General features: G+C 40.3%; 1 protein-coding gene across 5 annotated transcripts in view; it reads left to right on the top strand.

Moving 5' to 3' along the window:
• Lmpt (four and a half LIM domains protein limpet) overlaps positions 1-18,276 on the top strand; it is a 718,337-nt gene that overhangs the window by 457,807 nt on the left and 242,254 nt on the right. For all 5 annotated transcript variants that reach the window (XM_083138101.1, XM_083138103.1, XM_083138098.1 and 2 more), the window contains one exon: positions 2,593-2,808. In XM_083138101.1, coding sequence (XP_082994227.1) covers positions 2,593-2,808 — 216 coding nt within the window. The remainder of the gene's footprint in view (positions 1-2,592; positions 2,809-18,276) is intronic.

Genomic DNA, 18,276 nt, shown 5'->3' with positions numbered 1-18,276 from the left:
AATTTTCCAAGATGGTGGGAAAAAATGGTGGACGCCAAAAATCCACCTCGCCCGAGTGAAAATTTTGTCTTTGAGTCGCCCCTCAATAAAGGTGCAAGTTTTGCGCATCTGAGAATATAGGAACCGTACATATAGTTCGCTCATGAACTGTTTAAAAGCTTTGTATAGCTTACCCTACCAGCGATCTATACTCGTTTATTTGTCTCCCCATGTACACTCTTGTTTCGGTATCTTGTGCCATTCTCTTAACTTCCATTAGTGCCTTTCCTCTTTTAGTAACCATCTCTGACAGGTATTGCTCCCATTCTATCCGAGGTCTTCCTCTTCCTCTCCTTACTTCTGGTCTCGCTTCCATTACTGTTTCGGTTTTCTTTCTTCTCCCATTCTCATGACATGGCCATACCAGCCCAGTGTTCTTCTCTCTATTATCTCTTCAATTGATTCTACTTGTAGCTGTTCCCTGATTTTACTGTTCCTAATTCTATCTCGTCTGGTTTTTCCTACGACTCTTCTGAAGTATTTCATCTCTGTTGCTGTTAATCTACTTTTATGCTTATTTTGGAGCGTTAAACTTTCTATGCCATAGAGTATTGTTGGTATAATTATGGTTTTATAAATCCTTAATGTAGTATTTTCTTGTACCTCCTTTGTTCCTACTATTGTAATACTTATTTCGTAATATTTTTTATTTGTTTTTAGAACCCTGCTATTTATTTCTTCTTCTAATTTTTCATCGCCTGTTATTATTGTTCCCAAATATTTACATCTATTCACTTTTTCTAGCTGTTCTTATTGCCATTTTATTTCCAATCTCTCTTCATTTCTATACTTTGATATATGCATTACTTTACTCCTCTTTGGGTTCACTATCATTTCTCTATCTTGTATTGAGCTGGCCCATTCTATTACTGTATTTTGTAGTTCCTGTTTAGTTGATGTTATTAATGCTATGTCATCAGCATACAGAAGTGACTGTACATAAACTGGTTTCAGTTTCCTATTTCCAACCTTACATTTTCGAGTTGTTCTTCTACATTGTTTATGTATTTGATCCATTAGTATTAAAAATAGTAAGGGGCTGAGGCTATCTCCTTGTTTAACTCCTTTGTTTATGTTAAATTCTTTTGATTTCTCCCCTCCTATTCTCACTATTGCTTTAACTGTCTTGTAGACACTTTGTATTCTTGTTACTAGTTTTTCTGAGGCTCCTATTTTCTGTAACGCTGACCATAGTTGCTGTCGTGGTACTGTATCAAAGGCTGCCTTTAAATCCAGAAAGGCTACAAACGGTTCTTTTTCTCTGCTAAGAAATTTATCTATAACTTGTCGTAGCGTGAAAGTGTGATTTTGCGTTTGTCTTCCTCTTCTGAAGGCTGCTTGTTCTTCTTCAAACTCCTCCTCTACCTCATCTCTTAGCCTTTTTTCTAAGATTCTTGTGTATAATTTTAGAGCTACTGAAGATAGACAGATTGCTCTATAGTTTTCACATTTTACAGTGCTACCCTTTTTGTGGATTGGTATGATCATGTTTCTTTCCCAATCTTTGGGTATTTTAATTCTCTTCCATGCTTCATTACAAATCTTCCACAACCATTGTACAACTTTCTTTCCTCCCATCTTTATTAGTTCTGGGTATACTCCGTCTGCTCCTGCTGCTTTTCCTAATTTCACTCTCTTTATTGCATCCTCCACTTCTTGCATTTTTATTTCATCTCTTCCATCCTCTTCTACATTTGCACTCTCTCTTGCATCTTCTTCAATCTTCCCATTTTCATCTCTCTAAAGGGTTTTCATAATACTCACTGCTTGTCTTCAATGTTACTTCAGTTTCTGTTTGGATCTTTCCTGTTTCTTATTCTCTTCCCATATTTTCCTTTCATTGCTTTTACTGTCTTCCAGAACTTTCGACTATTCCATTGATAGTTTTTCTCTATTTCTAACCCAAACTCTTCCCATGATTCTTTCTTTGGTTGTCGGACTGCTTCTTTTGCTTCATTTCTCCTCTGAACATACTCATTCCATTTCTCCTCTGTCTTATATTTCATGTACCTCTTCCATGCTTGTTTCTTCCTTTCCTACTTCCTTACTTCACTTGAATCAAGAGATGAAAATCCCTTTTCACACAAATATGAGGTGGAGAACGACATAAGGAACAGTAATGCCTCCTTCGAAAGTTCAGGATACTCACTCCTTAAGATATCCAAAACTTTGAAGTCTTAATCTAAAAATCTGAATCATAGTAATGTAAATGTAATTTTTTTTTAAGACACAGTGAATACATTTCCGAGCCCGACTTCGAGACCAACCCAGCGTGGGTCGCGCCCCATTGTTTGAGAAACGATGCTCTAGAGTGGAACTGATTGCATGAAGAGGAAAACGCGGCTGCAGCTACCAACAGTTTCCAGTAGCACTGCTTTACTCCGCCCACTCGCTTTCTCCTCTTCTCTGTCAAACGCGGCCTTGCTCCACACATTCCCGAGACAGTGCAAGTAATATATATTCGATAACTCGCATACTTCTTAGTGTCCATGTAGCTTTTATCTACAATATCCATGTACATTTTTGATCCTGAGGGGTGCTTGTCCTTTCCAGGAGTGTCCTCAGTGCCACCGCATGATCTCTCCGGGGGAGGTGGCGGTGGTGGCACCAAAGTTCGGGGACCGGGTGATGTGGCACCCCGCCTGCTTCGTCTGTTCGACGTGCGAGGAGCTTCTGGTTGACCTGACGTACTGCGTCCACGACGACCAGCTCTACTGCGAACGCCACTATGCCGAGCAGCTGAAGCCCCGCTGCGCCGCCTGCGACGAGGTGAGTACCTACTCTCTCAACAAATACTCATTGTTGCGACCTGTACAATACAGACATATATATGCTGTAATAATAGTTCGTGGATGTAACATTATAAGGTGCAATCATACATCTTTATTTAACATGGGAAGAAATCGAGTAGATTGAGATCTGTCGATCCTGGTAGCCATTTACTCGTTCCTGTTTAATCTTGATACAATCATGCAGCAATGTGTGCTTAACTGTTACTTTCTCCTTTTTTCCTTGTGACAGATCGATCATGAAACTACAACTAGCAAGGAATGATAAAATTCACAGTTAGGAGTCACCTGATTGTGACTGAACCATGCAGTGTCCTTGGTGCGTACTGGAGGACGACATTTTTGATCGCAAAAGAAGGAAAATAAATGCAAAATGACATCTGGAGCTTCTTTATTCCATGTACAATCTTAAATCCCAAAGTAATCGCCTGCATTATGTGCAAAGGTCAACAGGACAACCCCTAAAAGATTTCAACGTCGGTGTCTAAGCTCTCAAAGAACAAGATTCAAGAAACTAGCCTCTACACTGGCGTACCTAACATGTTGTTTTTTTTTCTCAGGAAGGGCTAGGAATGTACAGCTGAATAGTACAGTTCCGGACACTTCTGGGTTGTAACAATCCCATCAGTTTCAATATGATCGTTACAACCCAGAAGTGTCCATGACTGTACAATGTTGCTTTATATGGAGGCGGTATACACAATATGGCATTTCCTATTTTTAGAACTTTCCACTCTCAAAAATATCAATCGGGGATCATTTTAAGGGATCAACTCATTTACCACTCTGGTTTTTCCCGAGTTCTTCACTGCTTTTATTAGAAAATGTTAATTTCTTATTTTCTGAGGGGCTGTAACACCACCAGCCCCTTCCGTCTACGTACGCCAGTGCTTCCCGATCAAGGGGTCCCGGATTGGATACCCAGTGGAGGCAAGTAGTGGTTCGGATCCCACTTTAAAACTGTAGGCCCAAACCCCATTGGCCTTTTTATGCATTAAGTGGACTTAAAAATTCAAACTTAAGTCACGTACCACTAAAAGACAATTTGGGGCAGTACAATAATTTGAGTCTCAATACACTAATATAAATTATTAATTAAACAGTGTACTATTCTGTTCTGTTCACAGAAATGAAAGAAACAAAAAGGTGATGTCACAACTCACAATTAACCCTCTTAACTTCTGCCTCTTCCTACTTTCACAGAAATACTTTTAAATGTGATTTGCTACACATGTGTATGGATCGCAATCACAAAAATAGCATAAAAATTATAGTAGTTTAAAATTACACTGAATGCCTAGTAAAAATAGCAATTGAATCTAGGATCGAGACACCAGTTCAGCGACCAACTGAGATTTTGGTAAGAAATCCGAACACGTAATCATAACATGGAAATTGTATATACACGTAAGTAGTAATATACTGTATTTTCAAGGACAGAAACAACAGCCTATCAACTTGATGTGCATAAGTTTGCATTGATATTGTTCATATCACAGAGCAGATAAACATTAATCTGTGGTATTCATTTCCAAGATTATACTTTCTTAGGCCGAGATATTCTAAATAAGCTACAGAGAAATCGTAAGCCTTGTTGAGTTCTGTTACAGTCAAAGCAACAAAATAAAAGCATTATTCACTACTTCCAGAAGAACTGTTAATCTTTACCTTATCTCATATCTTACTGGTCACCAATTGTTAATTATTTGTAATATTTCACATTATCCTATGCACTGCCATCTACCGGCTGATTCTTAACTTAACAGTTATTAGTTGTTTTTAATTTCTGAAACTATCCCTGTATCGCATTGATATTTTTTTCGGCACTGTTTATTTTGTATTTTGTTTCAAGCGTATGCAACTTACCCCCCTCCCCTATGCGTTTACCACAATCTTTTCGTTCTGGCAACTCGCTCCGTGCAGATAGTGTGACGAACTGCCTTCAGATGGCAGCACAGCAGCGTTTCAAGTCAAACCGGTGTTCATGGTTGTTCAGAAATCTGCCGACAGAGGGCAGAGGCGGGTTCTCACTCGATAATGACTGATGATGAATGTGGGAGGGAGTATTCGCGACGTATTCTTATCATGGAAAACTATGATGCATCTACAAGATTCCACATCGATCAACAACTAGTCGTGCTTGTGCAGTATGTGTCTATTCTCTGCTTCTTATTGGCTGTTCAGTCCGGAAGGTGAAACAGTTTGAACTGAGCAGCTGTGCAAAATTGTGCTTTTGCTGACAAAAACAAAGTGTAAGTCCATTTTATGCACAGATAGGCTGGTCGAGATTCGATCTATAGTTTAAAGTGCATAGGCGTGCGCAGACCCTCCGATTGGGGGGGGGGGGGGTGTCAAAATCCTTGATGAAAGTTAAATCTGAGAAAGAATACCCTCATTTCATCTCGCTGCTTTACTGTATTGAAGCGTATGGAACAGGGGCGTATGTAGTGTGTCCGGACCCGCCGAAAATCACTGTATTACAGGAATTCAACTTCCGTGGCACCAATGTTCTTTGCTCCCTCCTATATTCCCCTCTGTGGTTCAGAGACTTGTTTCAAACAGCAGATTCAAAACTACACATAATTTATTCATTCCAAACAGTGACGGCATTGGGGAGGGGTGCCAACGCACTATGGCCTCTTTATGCTAAGCCTTGTCTACATAGAAAAAGGAATCTGTCCTTACCTCTCTCCCCTTTTGTCACACAATCACCGCTACCGATTTCCAGTCTATGGGCATTTTTGTCTGCAAACACACAGAGGTAACACAAGTAACGAATAAAGGCATGGGAATGTTAATAACAAGAAATTTGCTAGAGAACGAAGTCGGAGAGTCCCATTTCATAGCAAATAATTCAACTTTCTCCCCTTCAGTAGTCGTTTGAGACTTCCGTCGGCTTGAAAATACTTTTTTGGAGAGCATAATATTGTTTCATAATGGTGATAAGATTCCTCTACACTAAATTTATAAGTAACAGTATTAGGGGGACAACAGCCCCCTCTTGCCCCCTCCTCGTGCGGACGCCTATGTTAAAGTGGTATCCGAACCACCATGTACCTCCACAGGGTGTCGAACCCGGAACGCCTTGATTACAAGTCGACCACGTTACCACTACACCATCAAGGAGGCGCTAACTGTTGTAGTTGTCTGTCTTTGAGGTCGCTGCTTGAATACAGGACTAGACGTTCGTTTTTTAGCCTTACAGCATCGAAATGATGTATGTACGTGTCAGTCATGTTCTGGAAAGGAACATCAGGTTGTGGGCGGTAAATTTCTTCACCGATATAAGAGATTAAAGGAAATACTTTTCATAATCCTAAAACTTAGTTTCTAATTGTTGTAAGAGTGTTGTTGCACAAAACTCTGCTGCAGTTTCCTCCCAGTTTCGTGATGGTCCTACTTAAGCAACCTTCGTATATTTCCGGGATGGAAACTTTAGTTTGTAGATCGCAGTGGCGTATACTGAGTCCAAAATCTGGGCTAAGTCACTATGTCACGTGGTCCTAAGCTATGAATAGAAATAAATTTACCAACTCTTAAGAAATCAGGTTGCTAAATCATAAGAAATCAGGTTGCCAACTCATAGGAAATCAGGTTGCCAACTCATAGGAAATCAGGTTGCCAACTCATAGGAAATCAGGTTGCCAACTCATAGGAAATCAGGTTGCCAACTCATAGGAAACCAGGTTGCCAACTCATAGGAAACCAGGTTGCCAACTCATAGGAAACCAGGTTGCCAACTCATAGGAAACCAGGTTGCCAACTCATAGGAAACCAGGTTGCCAACTCATAGGAAACCAGGTTGCCAACTCATTGGAAACCAGGTTGCCAACTCATTGGAAACCAGGTTGCCAACTCATTGGAAACCAGGTTGCCAACTCATTGGAAACCAGGTTGCCAACTCATTGGAAACCAGGTTGCCAACTCATTGGAAACCAGGTTGCCAACTCATAGGAAACCAGGTTGCCAACTCATAGGAAATCAGGTTGGCTCCAGAATCAGCATCATCATCATCTCAGTGATATGGATAATATTATTTACAATTTCTGGTGGATTTTTCTCCTGTATTTTATTTTATAGATTTCAGGTTTCACATATAGCCTATCTAACCTAGAATATTCGCTCCTGGTACATCTGAAATTTACCTACAGAAGTTAAAGCCAAATGCGTGATTGGAAAGAAAAGGGAATAGCACATCACTGTCAGTATATACTTTGTGTACAGCAGAAAGAAAAATACTAAACTTTGGAGATGACGAATGAAAGGAGAAGACTGGCTTATTGGTCTTGATCAAAAATCCTCTGGGTGATACCTTACTGCTTGAAATGCAAGAACTGTTCCTTTCTTTTGTCGTACACTATATCAACAAATCGGGAAGAGTAGTTGTTCCACTTGGCGGGTGCCACAGTCGGTAGATGCTTCTTGAGTAAAATGTCCAGTAAATGCGCACGTTTAGAAGACCGTGAGAGAAATGAAGCCAATCCATTCAAAGTGGTAAACAAACATTTTACAATCCACACTTTGGGATAGATCCAGGCTGAAGGAATGAACGTGGTAGTGAACCAACAAACAGCGTTTTTTTGTGTTTTCCCTTAAAAACAATTGCTTGGACATCACGCAAGGAAATAATCATAACAGTTTGATCCACCCACTTATCCGACAATCCATATTGCGCTAGAACATTTAAAAGCGTCGAAGCACTTGCAGATGCTTGGCGATCTTCACTGACATCCACGAAGCCCAAATACCTCTTTTTATTTCACCGTTGTGTATATATATATACACACAACTATAACGAAGCACTAGAGAAAACTGCCTTTTGTTAGTTAAATCAATTGTCTCATCCATCATTACAGCGACAAATGCTGATTTTTCCACTCCCTTATTGCTTTTAAAACACTATACGACGCACGGTTTTAGAAGCGATATAGGGCGGAGTTACGGAGAGCGTGTCCTTGGCGACCAGCCAATAGCAGGAGTGCAACGTTGTACAGTTAGGAAACTGCGGCGAGCAAGTTAAGCGCCGTGTTCTGTAAATTATTTTTGCGCGCAAGAAGTTCTTTATAAAACTCGCCAATTTAAGGTTCATCATTGCATGAATCTGACTGTCCAAGTCCCATGCATTTCCGTCGCCTACAGCCGGAGATATCGTTTCGCGAAGAAACAAGGGAAACAGCGCGTCTCTACACACACACAATGACCCTTCGTTTTCCTTTAGTGTTCCGTCTGTTTTTATTTTTTTATTTGCCACCTTGTTATGAACTCCGCTGAGTTGTGTCTTGGTAAAGCTATGGGTGTCAAATTCGGCTGAGTATGAACAATGGCCCTTCATTGTCGTGGGCGTTTACGAACATTGCGAGTCTGAGTCACTTTCAGTTCAACGTTTTCGTAACAAGGGCGGTGTAAGATAATTGTACTCCTACGCAACGAAGAACAGTTGTGAGACGATTCAATATGGCCCTTATTGATTGATTAAATGTTGGTTTATTTTACATCGCTTTTCTGCTACCTTTGGCTAATCGCAAAGATGAGGATGGATGATGAAATTGGTGAAGGGACACTTACAAACACCTATGCCCGGGCCGGGATTCGAACCCGGGACCCCTGGCGTCGTAGCGCGCTGTGAAGTAAAGGCCTTATGTTCGATAGTTATGCAATAGTGTGCGTTCCGCGAGTGTTACTTAATAATTTCGCGCCGGCCTCCATGGTGGAGTGGTTAGCATATCGCGTTTCGACGCCAGGATCCCGGGTTCAAATCCCGACCTGGACATGGATTTTGTGAATGTCCATCCATCAATTTCATCATATCATCACTCATTCCCATCTTCGCAATTAGACAAAAGTGACAGAAAAGTTAAATAAAATAAAGTAAATCAAATCAAAGTAATAATGTCGCTCTCGAAACCTATTGCAAGTAGTACAGGCACCAAGGGTAAAATATTACGTCACAAGACAGAAATCTAGTGTATTCTTGCTTCAAGGAATTGGCGTCGGAAGAAGTGCGTGCTGAAACAGTGTTTTCTCAGAGTCGAGAACCTACTGCTAAAGCGTGTGATGTCTGTGTGCATATTGTGTTGCGTATTATAAAACAGGGTAAAGTATCTAACACAGAAATCGGTGAACCCCTATTCTGGGAAACATGCCAGAAAACAGAAACGAGAGTGATGATGATGGTCTTGCAGTTCCTCTATAATAAATACCTTCAAACGTCTTTCAGGTACGAGTTTCTCTTATATGCTGCAGTGATATGATATAATCCTGTGTAGAATTCTTTACTATATATTTCATTGTACTCAAATATCACGTGCATGCAATACATATAAAAAGCTGAATATTGGACACGGCAAAAACTCTGCGTTTCCTTTCCGCTAGCAGTTGGTTTGGCAGCAGCGCGACAGCACTGGCTGCGTATTGGCTGAACTCATGTTCCTTCTAAAAGCGTACGGCGTATAGTCACATACCGGTACTCGCAGTCTTCCGTGGAGGATTGGCTATCACAGCACGCTACGACGCCAGAGATCCTTGGTTCGAATCCTGGCCTGAATAGGGTGTCCTGTATGAGTGTTGATCGATTTCATTATATGATCACTCATCCTCGTCGTCTCGTCGCGATTATCCAAATGTGGCAAGAATGCGCTTGGATGATCTGCCACAAGGTTCGCAATACTTGATCGTGCAGTTCGCATCACTGAGTACATCAACAGATCTCGCCGATAGTACTCGACTGTATTTCACCTCCTGTTGTTTTCCTTCATTTAAAGTAGCCGCTTATTGTATGATTCAAGGTCGCCTGTCTCTGCTTCCACAGACTATACCCGAGCCTGGTTGATGGGTCGCAGATGTTTCGTCAACCCACCACAAGATGGTGCTACTTGCTCCGTATCGGCAAGGAACGAACTTTGAGGCTTACAGGTTCATTGTGTCGTGCTAATAGAGAAGAAATTATGAAGAATTAAAAGTTTAAAATAAGTATTTGCAACTCTATTCCTGTGGACCGCCATCAGTACTGGCTCTGACGTAATGAAATGCACGCACATGGTGTGAAGTTTGGTAAATACGAGTACTTGTATTAGGTTAGGAGTTGCAGTTTGATCAGATCTTATCAATCTTTCAATCAAGCCAGGATTCTTAACCTCAGTTATCGGACGTTGCTCTGTCAGGCAAAGAATGCCATGTCAGTTATTAACAAATCTTCCTGGTTTACTAGAGTTAAGTTGCTGAGCAACTGGCATTGGCAGGGCAATGACCAGAGTTACAGGGAAGAGAACAAAACTGAGAGCAACTTTCAGTGTGGGGTCTTTTTAACTGGAGTCGTCGAACAAGTAGGAACTGAAGAGATTGAGCGGTCGAACACGATTCAGTTCGATGAGCCATCAGCGGGAACCTTATCAGAGACAGACAGGTATTGCACTTTCCAACCATGTTGATCTAGACTTGAAGGTAGAAATCCAAAAGCTTGTGTTTTGCCATTTCTGAGTGTGCAAATAACTCTCTCGCCCATTACCATTAAGTTATCTGCCAGGGGCGAGTGCTCACGGTTGAAAATGAGCTATGTCACCCATCTCAATGGTTAAAGGTTGTTGGTTCGATCCCACGAACCTCAAAGTTCGTTACGAGATATTGTTCCAGTCAGGTACGAGACTAAAGCGGGAAATTGTTGTTGGCGTGAAGTATTTAACTAAAACTTTCAGTATGTACAGTCACCCGCAATAAAATGAGACACCTAGATCCTGAAACACTCGCTTGCCTGCAATGCGTTATGTGCGTTGCCTAACTCTGACAGCAATAGAAGTTTCCATTGAAAACTTGGCTTGTACAGTCACCATCAATTCACAAACTGGACGACGATGACCGCACCTGCTATGGAAACATTGAAGTTTGGTCATAGCCTTAGAGTTAGGCTACATTGCACTGGCACGAGTATTTCAGAATGTAGGTGTCCCATTTTTATTGACGGTGACTGTACAAGAAGAAAGTGGCCGCCAAATTCAATTCTCGCCGCGAACTTACTCTTACAACTTAAAGAATGATTTGAGCACCGGTCAGTATGCATCAATGGTAGGTGGCGATATGGCTTCGATTGAAAGTGATTTATTGCATATGGGACAATGGGATACCTGCTAATGGTCCTATGGACCGTGTGCTATTGCGCCACACACGCCGGTTACATAAATCACCTGTGGGGACAAATGACAACCCCCCCCCCCCCTTTCTGGTGCTTAGGCCTTGGGCCAAATTGGCACCTCCTGTGGCTTCCAATATTGTTTCTTCCTTTGGAGCGCTTTGCGAGTTCTTTGTAGCGCGGCATCTGGTGTAATGTAACTGAAGACCGTTACGTAAGAGGAAGAGATGTTTTTGGTGCCTTCTGTGTGCCAAAGGTGCTACGACATGACCTACATTTGTAGTCGAACTGTAATTTTCTTTATGTACCATTAGATGATTGTGAAAATCCACTCTTTATATTGCATAAATGTAAAAGAAATTTTTCTGTTTTGAGAAAAATGTGGATGTGTAAGTCGTGAGAAACTTGCATTGAAGAAAGTTTGTGCACATTTCACACAAATATAGCTCAGAACAACTCGATTTGGCAGGAAAATGCCTTAAAGCTGTACTAGAACGAATTTTATTGTAACTTTCCGCTAACAGATGGCAGCATAATTCTAAATTCTTATTTTTCTGTCATAAGTTTGCATGGTTCTCTGAAGTAATTGAGTAGAAGGTTGCTAAATACAAGTACAATTTGCGTCTTAATACTTCTGTAGCTGGTAGAACAAAGTTTAGAGAAAGTGAGGAAGAAGCATAAGTTTTGACATAAATCACAAGTAAGTTCTATTATTCCTAACATAATATTCAAGATTTCTTCCTAAAGAATTGGTTCTATTCTATTGTAGTATGGGAAATTGCATTTGTATTCTTATCACTGTGATTAGGGTATCAAGGTTTTGCATAAGTAAGTAATTACAAAGCAAATGGTCCGTCACCATGTTTATTCTGTTTCATTTGATGAACTTTGAAACAAATTGAAACAAAACGCCAAACAAGCTGCTGACAACTTCTGCACTAGCATACATAAAAATTCATTCCTTCAAAACACGTAGGATGCATAAGATAAATTAATAAAAGGAGTCGTGAACAATTTGCCCAGCGAATTTGTACATTCAGTAAGTGCTATGCAGTGATGGTGGCCTACAGTGATGGGAAGAAATGCAATTATCCGGCCGGAGACGAGAACTGCCATGTGTCCACGGGCTGTGTTGCACACTTCGTAGCGTGCCGCAATCTGCGCTCGCTTCTGGACGGTCAAATGGTTGGTCATCTTACTGAAAAGATAACAAAACATCATCGTATTGTGAAATTCATATGCATATATGTAATCCTATTTCATAATGCATATGTACAGAAAGTTTCACTCACATTGCTTAAATATTACAAAAAATATATCAAATTTTCAATGCCTAGTTACTTCTGGCCCACCCTGTATATGCAGGTGCAGAGTTTGTCATTTTCTTTACTGTTATTTTCTTTTAATTGTAAACCTTGCATATTTGCAACCGACTTCAGAGCAGAATCCACAAGTATTACGTGTCTAATTGTCCGTCATTACTTTCTTTTACGTTAAGCACTCGACTCCAGATTCCCCACCTAAAATTCCATGTAAAGTGGGATCCATGAGTATTACCGTGCAAATTGTCCATCGCCATGTTCGTGCACCTTATTTGACCCAATAAGAGCTTCAATAGTTAAAAGAAAGCTGAAAGCAAACCGGTGACGACTTCTGCACCAGCATACATAAAAATCCATCGCTTAAGAACACACATGATGTAAGAGAAAAAATAATGAAAATAGTCATGGACAGTTTGCACGGTAATACTCATGGATCCCACTGTATAAGTCTTCATGTAAACACCATTTCATCTCTATCGTCGCGATTAGCCAAAATTGAAATGTGAATACGAATCAGTAAAACTCATTGAAAACACGCAGGATGTAAGAGAAAAAAGAGTGAATGAAATAGTGATTGATAATATTGCCTGGTAATATTTATGCATGTCAATGTACCTAATCGATGCCCAATGTTTCAGTGGTGTTGAACTGCTGGATACTCTTAATATAAGTCTATATAGTCAAGAGAATCGAAGAGTGCGTTTAGTGGCGCCGCCAGCGACGAAAGATAGAAGCAGGTGCTCCAAGAAGAAACCATGATAGGTCACAAAAAGATATGGCCGTGGTTTGCTCGCCGAAGTTATATGGATCGGTCAGCTCAGGACATTCAACGAACACGTCTAAGATTACGTCACGGGACGGTTATTGATTTTGCAAAATTGATACTGGTATAATTTTAATAGCTTGATGCAATTATTTCTCATATGTGGGTTAACTTGCTTTGTATTAGCCTTGGCACGTCTGAAATGGCACAATGGTACTTGTGAAACATCGTTCTTGCGTACATTTGTGAGGAAATGCACCAGAGTACGTCACACGAAAATTCCCGAACACAAAAATGCACCCGATGGGTCTATCTTTATATTTTCCATTTTGAGGTCCCAATAATGTTCAAGAATAGTAGTTTTGTAGTTGCACTTGTGACAAACTGCTATTCTTGGTCAGATAAGTATAATATTCTGTTGATAATATCTGTTGAGAAAGTGTTGATCATCGTTGAAAGGCTGTAGCTAAAGCCTGTCATCCGGAATCAGTTCTACTGTTTGTTTAACTGCGAAACTTCGGACGTGCCACGCCCCTTCCCCATCCCACCGCCGACGAAACATGCACCTCTATTCTTAGCACCACCCTCATCGCATTCCTAGCACGCGACCATCCCAAAACGGGCTACGGAAGGCTTCCTACAGCAAAATGGGCCAGTTCTTCTCAATGTTCAGACACTGCAGTTTTTCGTTCCATTCTCAAATGCACTTTTATGCATCTCCTTAGCGCAAGGTTAGTTCCCGCACCGAAATAAATGCTATGCACTTTGCTTAATTTACGTCACTTTTCTTCCTCTATAAGCTGTGGCATGTTCTGGGAGCTGGTTGGTCCATATTGCTTTAAAAAATGAACGTACCGCCCAGCAAACAATGGCAAAATATAGCACTGAGAGCATGGCCATATATAAGGGGAGTGTTTAATGTTTCCAACCCCCTCCCACGTGTTTAATAAACAATATGCATTAATTACATAATCAATTCAACAATTACTAATTTCATTGTATAACTTGGAAGGATTTTGCAAAAAATATTCATGGTTTATTTACAATGGATGTTCGCATATTGTTGAAATATAGTAATGTTATTTCGTTGATAACAAATTTCAAAATTTGTTTTGGAAAAGTATACTGCAATTGACAATAATTGTATGTAGTGTCAAGAAGTGAAAATTCAGACATATTTCGATAGATATTTCGAAAGTTGAAAATAGAAATATGAATGCAGTCTTACAATAAACGTAATGTACACAATGAATAATTAGCGTTATTAATATTTTCTCTCAACACATTATACTGTTCATTACTTTAATTTATTATAATTGGTTATTATTGTATCATGTTGTCAAATGTAATCGAACGTAAAATTTGATACATTTACAATGCAACATTTGAATTTTTACAATTTGTTTTCATTCTAATATTTAAACTTCCTATTATTGCATATTATTTTTTTTTGGTCAGTCTATAATACTGTGAATATCAAAATCCATTTTTATTTTAATGTGTAGGTAATTTACAATATGAGTTACTATGTAGATTGAGTACAATTATTACTTGCAGCAACATTAATAAAATAAAAATGTTTCTTGCGTGGGAAAATCTTGAGTGGACCTTCCTGTTAGTTACAGATATATGCAACAGATGGCAGGGTTGGAAGTTTCTGTGAGAATATCTTTTGTGTCCAATTTTTAGCTGTGGTGCAGAGTTGTAGGATGAAAATAAAATGACTTTCTTTTAGGCAGATGAACGGAAATGAATAATACTTGTTCAATCCCTTTTTGTCAGCTTTGACACTATTATTGAAAATAAATTCCCTTGCATGCATTTTGTTTTTTTGTGTACTAGACTCGAAGAAATGCGTACATACGTATGTATCATTTGATAGAGTTTGCCGACGGTACACGTTAGTTTGATGACAAATATATGTTGGATGCATTTCACCTAAAGTAAGTTATTCAATCATTCACAAAACGTATTAATATTGTAGACTGATCCAATCGTGGTTACGGAGGTGCCCCGCGCCAGATAATACAAGTTGATAGAACAACGATGCTACCAATTTAGCTTCTAATCTGATTTCATAGACTTTTTTGACACACACAACAATTGCCAAAATTACTGAAATAATATTCTTAACAAAACACTACATAAAATAGTGTCAAAGTATTTCAATAAAAAGAAAATTTGCAATATTCGTTTAATTACAGAATAAAATCATGAAGCGAAAATATTATTTTGTACGAAACATTGTAAATTCACTACAGCGTTAAAATTCAATGCAAAGCAAGCGAAGAGAATTATGATAGACAATGTTATTGGATATGATTAAAAATTGCCACTTTGGTATGAAATATAAGAGTTTGATATTGAACATACCCAATTTTGTAATTAAATATAATGAACATCACACCAATGGCGCACCGGAAATGAATAACACTAATTTAGTAGCCTCTCACGACACGTTCTGCTAATTGTTCTTATGTAATAATACGAAATATATGTAAATCTATTGTAATAATGTTAATATTGTGATTATAGAGAACACGTGTACTTATACTAAGGAACAAAAATATGATTTTTCATAACTGAAAAATATTGTGACGCAAAGACCCCGAACCGATATTAAGCCATATACCGTATGCCAGCAACACCTATTTCTATTTTGACAGTCAGACGTACACGCTATAGCCGAATGGCAGAACTATTTCCAGAGAGGTATTGAGTTGGACCTCCGGAAGGAACCCAGAATCTCGAGGACAATCTTGGAGCTACTTGCAAAGAGGAGACCGCGTTTGTCCAGAAAGCCAGAAAGCGGCGACGATGGGATTCGAAACGTTTACTAAGTCACACCCAATGAAAAAAGCTCAAAATAACAAACTTTTTGCGATAAGTTTAATACAGTATTTCTAACTCTTAATATTTCGCGATATACTTTACAGATAACGATGCAACCATTATCTTACGTTGTTAGAATTCATCGTAAATTCAACCCTATTAATTAAAGAAAAACAACAACTGAAGACGCTTTTTTTTTTCTATGACCGCAGACGCATTCACGTCGTCACTTCTCTGCGCTGTGGCTCGAATGAGAAGTAACGGAAATTATTGAATTAAATTTCGCAAAGGGTAACTGAGTTACATTTCACAAAGAGTAACTCTGAGTACATTTCGCAAAGGTTAACTCTGAGAGTAGTACAATCAAGCCGGTTCAACGCCCGAAAATGAGGCTCGGTGAGGCTCGCCTTAATGGATTTCTCTCGTAAGGCATGAGCCTCATTTTCTCGCAGTGTTGCCAGCTCACCCCAAGAATATTTCACCATGTGATATTTTACAGGCGAAGCTAACCTACAAATGGGAGTTGGCAACACTGGCAACATCAATTGCGGTTCAGTGTTGCCAACTCACCTCAAGAATATTTCACCATGTGATATTTTACAGGCGAAGCTAACTTACAGAGTAGTACAGTGGGCCGGGTTCTACGCCCGAAAATGAGGTATAGTGAGGTACACAGTGTTGCCAACCTCTTACTCGAAAAAATAACCAAGGTTTTTCTTTTTGGGTATAACCTAACCTCAAGCAAGGAGCTGGCAACGCTTGAGGCTTTCTCGCAGTGTTGCCAACTCACCCCAAGAATATTTCACCATGTGATATTTTACAAGCGAAGCTAACCTACCAATGGGAGTTGGCAACACTGATTAGTGGAGGTAGCCGGGTTCACCAACATCAATTGGCGATCAGTGTTGCCAGCTCACCCCAAGAATATTTCACCATGTGATATTTTACAAGCGAAGCTAACCTACGAATGGGAGTTAGCAACACTGATTAGTGTAATCAGCTCAGTTGAGCGCCATCAATTGGCGATCAGTGTTGCCAACTCACCCCAAGAATATTTCACCATGTGATATTTTACAAGCAAAGATAACCTACGAATGGGAGTTGGCAACACTGACTAGTGGAGGTGCACGGGTTGAGTGCCATCAATTGGCGATCAGTGTTGCCAACTCACCCCAAGAATATTTCACTACATGTTATTTTACAGGCGAAGCTAACCTACAAATGGGAGTTGGCAACACTGACTAGTGGAGGTGCACGGGTTGAGTGCCATCAATTGATGTTGCCAGTGTTGCCAACTCACCTCAAGAATATTTCACCATGTGATATTTTACAGGCGAAGCTAACCTACAAATGGGAGTTGGCAACACTGACTAATAGAAGTGGCCAGGGTTGCGTCCGAATCAGCAGCAGATGTCACCTAGAGCGCTGTTCCATCCGGGACTCAGCCAATCTCTGTTGTCCGAATTTGCGGTAGACGTGGAGTCGGAGGGAAGAGCAGAGAGGCGCGACAGATGCACGCTTGAACTCGCTGTGACGCTGCGCTTGGCAGCCATATTCTAACTTTCACTTTGTACAGACAACATTTACTGATTAGAGGATGTAAAACTCTATATTTTAATATTTTATCGATAATACTGAATGCAGAAAACATAAATAATGAAATAGCGTGTTATATTTTTAATGTGAGTAGTTAGGTGGAAATTATTGTCATGTTTGTTTGCGCCCCCACGCAGTGGGTGAAGTTCGGGCTGACACCTGGCGGGAAAAGTGACAGCTGTACTACAAGGGGACATGCAGATTCGGACGACTTGGACGTGACTTCGAGTGCACGCGAGAGCAACGGGAGAGAACAGGATGGAGCGCTTGCCAATCCGGACACGGCTTTTGTAAACCTCTCTCGGGAACGATGTGCCACACACACGTGCGCGCGCGCCTATCGGTAGATTACGTTTCGCGTATTTATTCGTTGCGCTGACACAGCGTGATGAGTAAATAATGCATTTTCTCATTTTTGAAGTACGAATGCACTTTATCGTAATCTTCCAAGTCCCGGGGACACTAATGTTTGTATATCGTGACTTTTGTAAACCTCTCTCGGGAACGATGTGCCATATACACACGCGCGCGCTGGCGCCTCTTATTATTTGTGCAAGAAAAAGATGTTAAACCTGTTAAAACTGCTCTGTAACCCTCTCGTTCTTCACGTCGTATGCGAAAGACTTCTCTGCAATCAGGATAACGCTGCACACGGTATCATCGGGCAGCGCGTCGTGGAACTCGCAGACGATTTTGATGTTGGTGCGATCGTTGACCACCACCTGCTTCCTTTTTGTCGTATTGATGACGAACATCGGCCTGCGGATTTTGAATTCGCTGGGCGTGTAGTACACGTCCACGTTTCCCTCGGTC

The sequence above is a fragment of the Lepisma saccharinum genome, chromosome 16 (genome assembly GCF_977018435.1).
Source record: "Lepisma saccharinum chromosome 16, izLepSacc3.1, whole genome shotgun sequence".
NCBI classification, from domain to species: Eukaryota; Metazoa; Arthropoda; class Insecta; order Zygentoma; family Lepismatidae; genus Lepisma; species Lepisma saccharinum.
The sequence above is the reverse complement of the archived record's forward strand: the minus strand, read 5'-3'. Positions and strand labels throughout refer to the sequence as shown.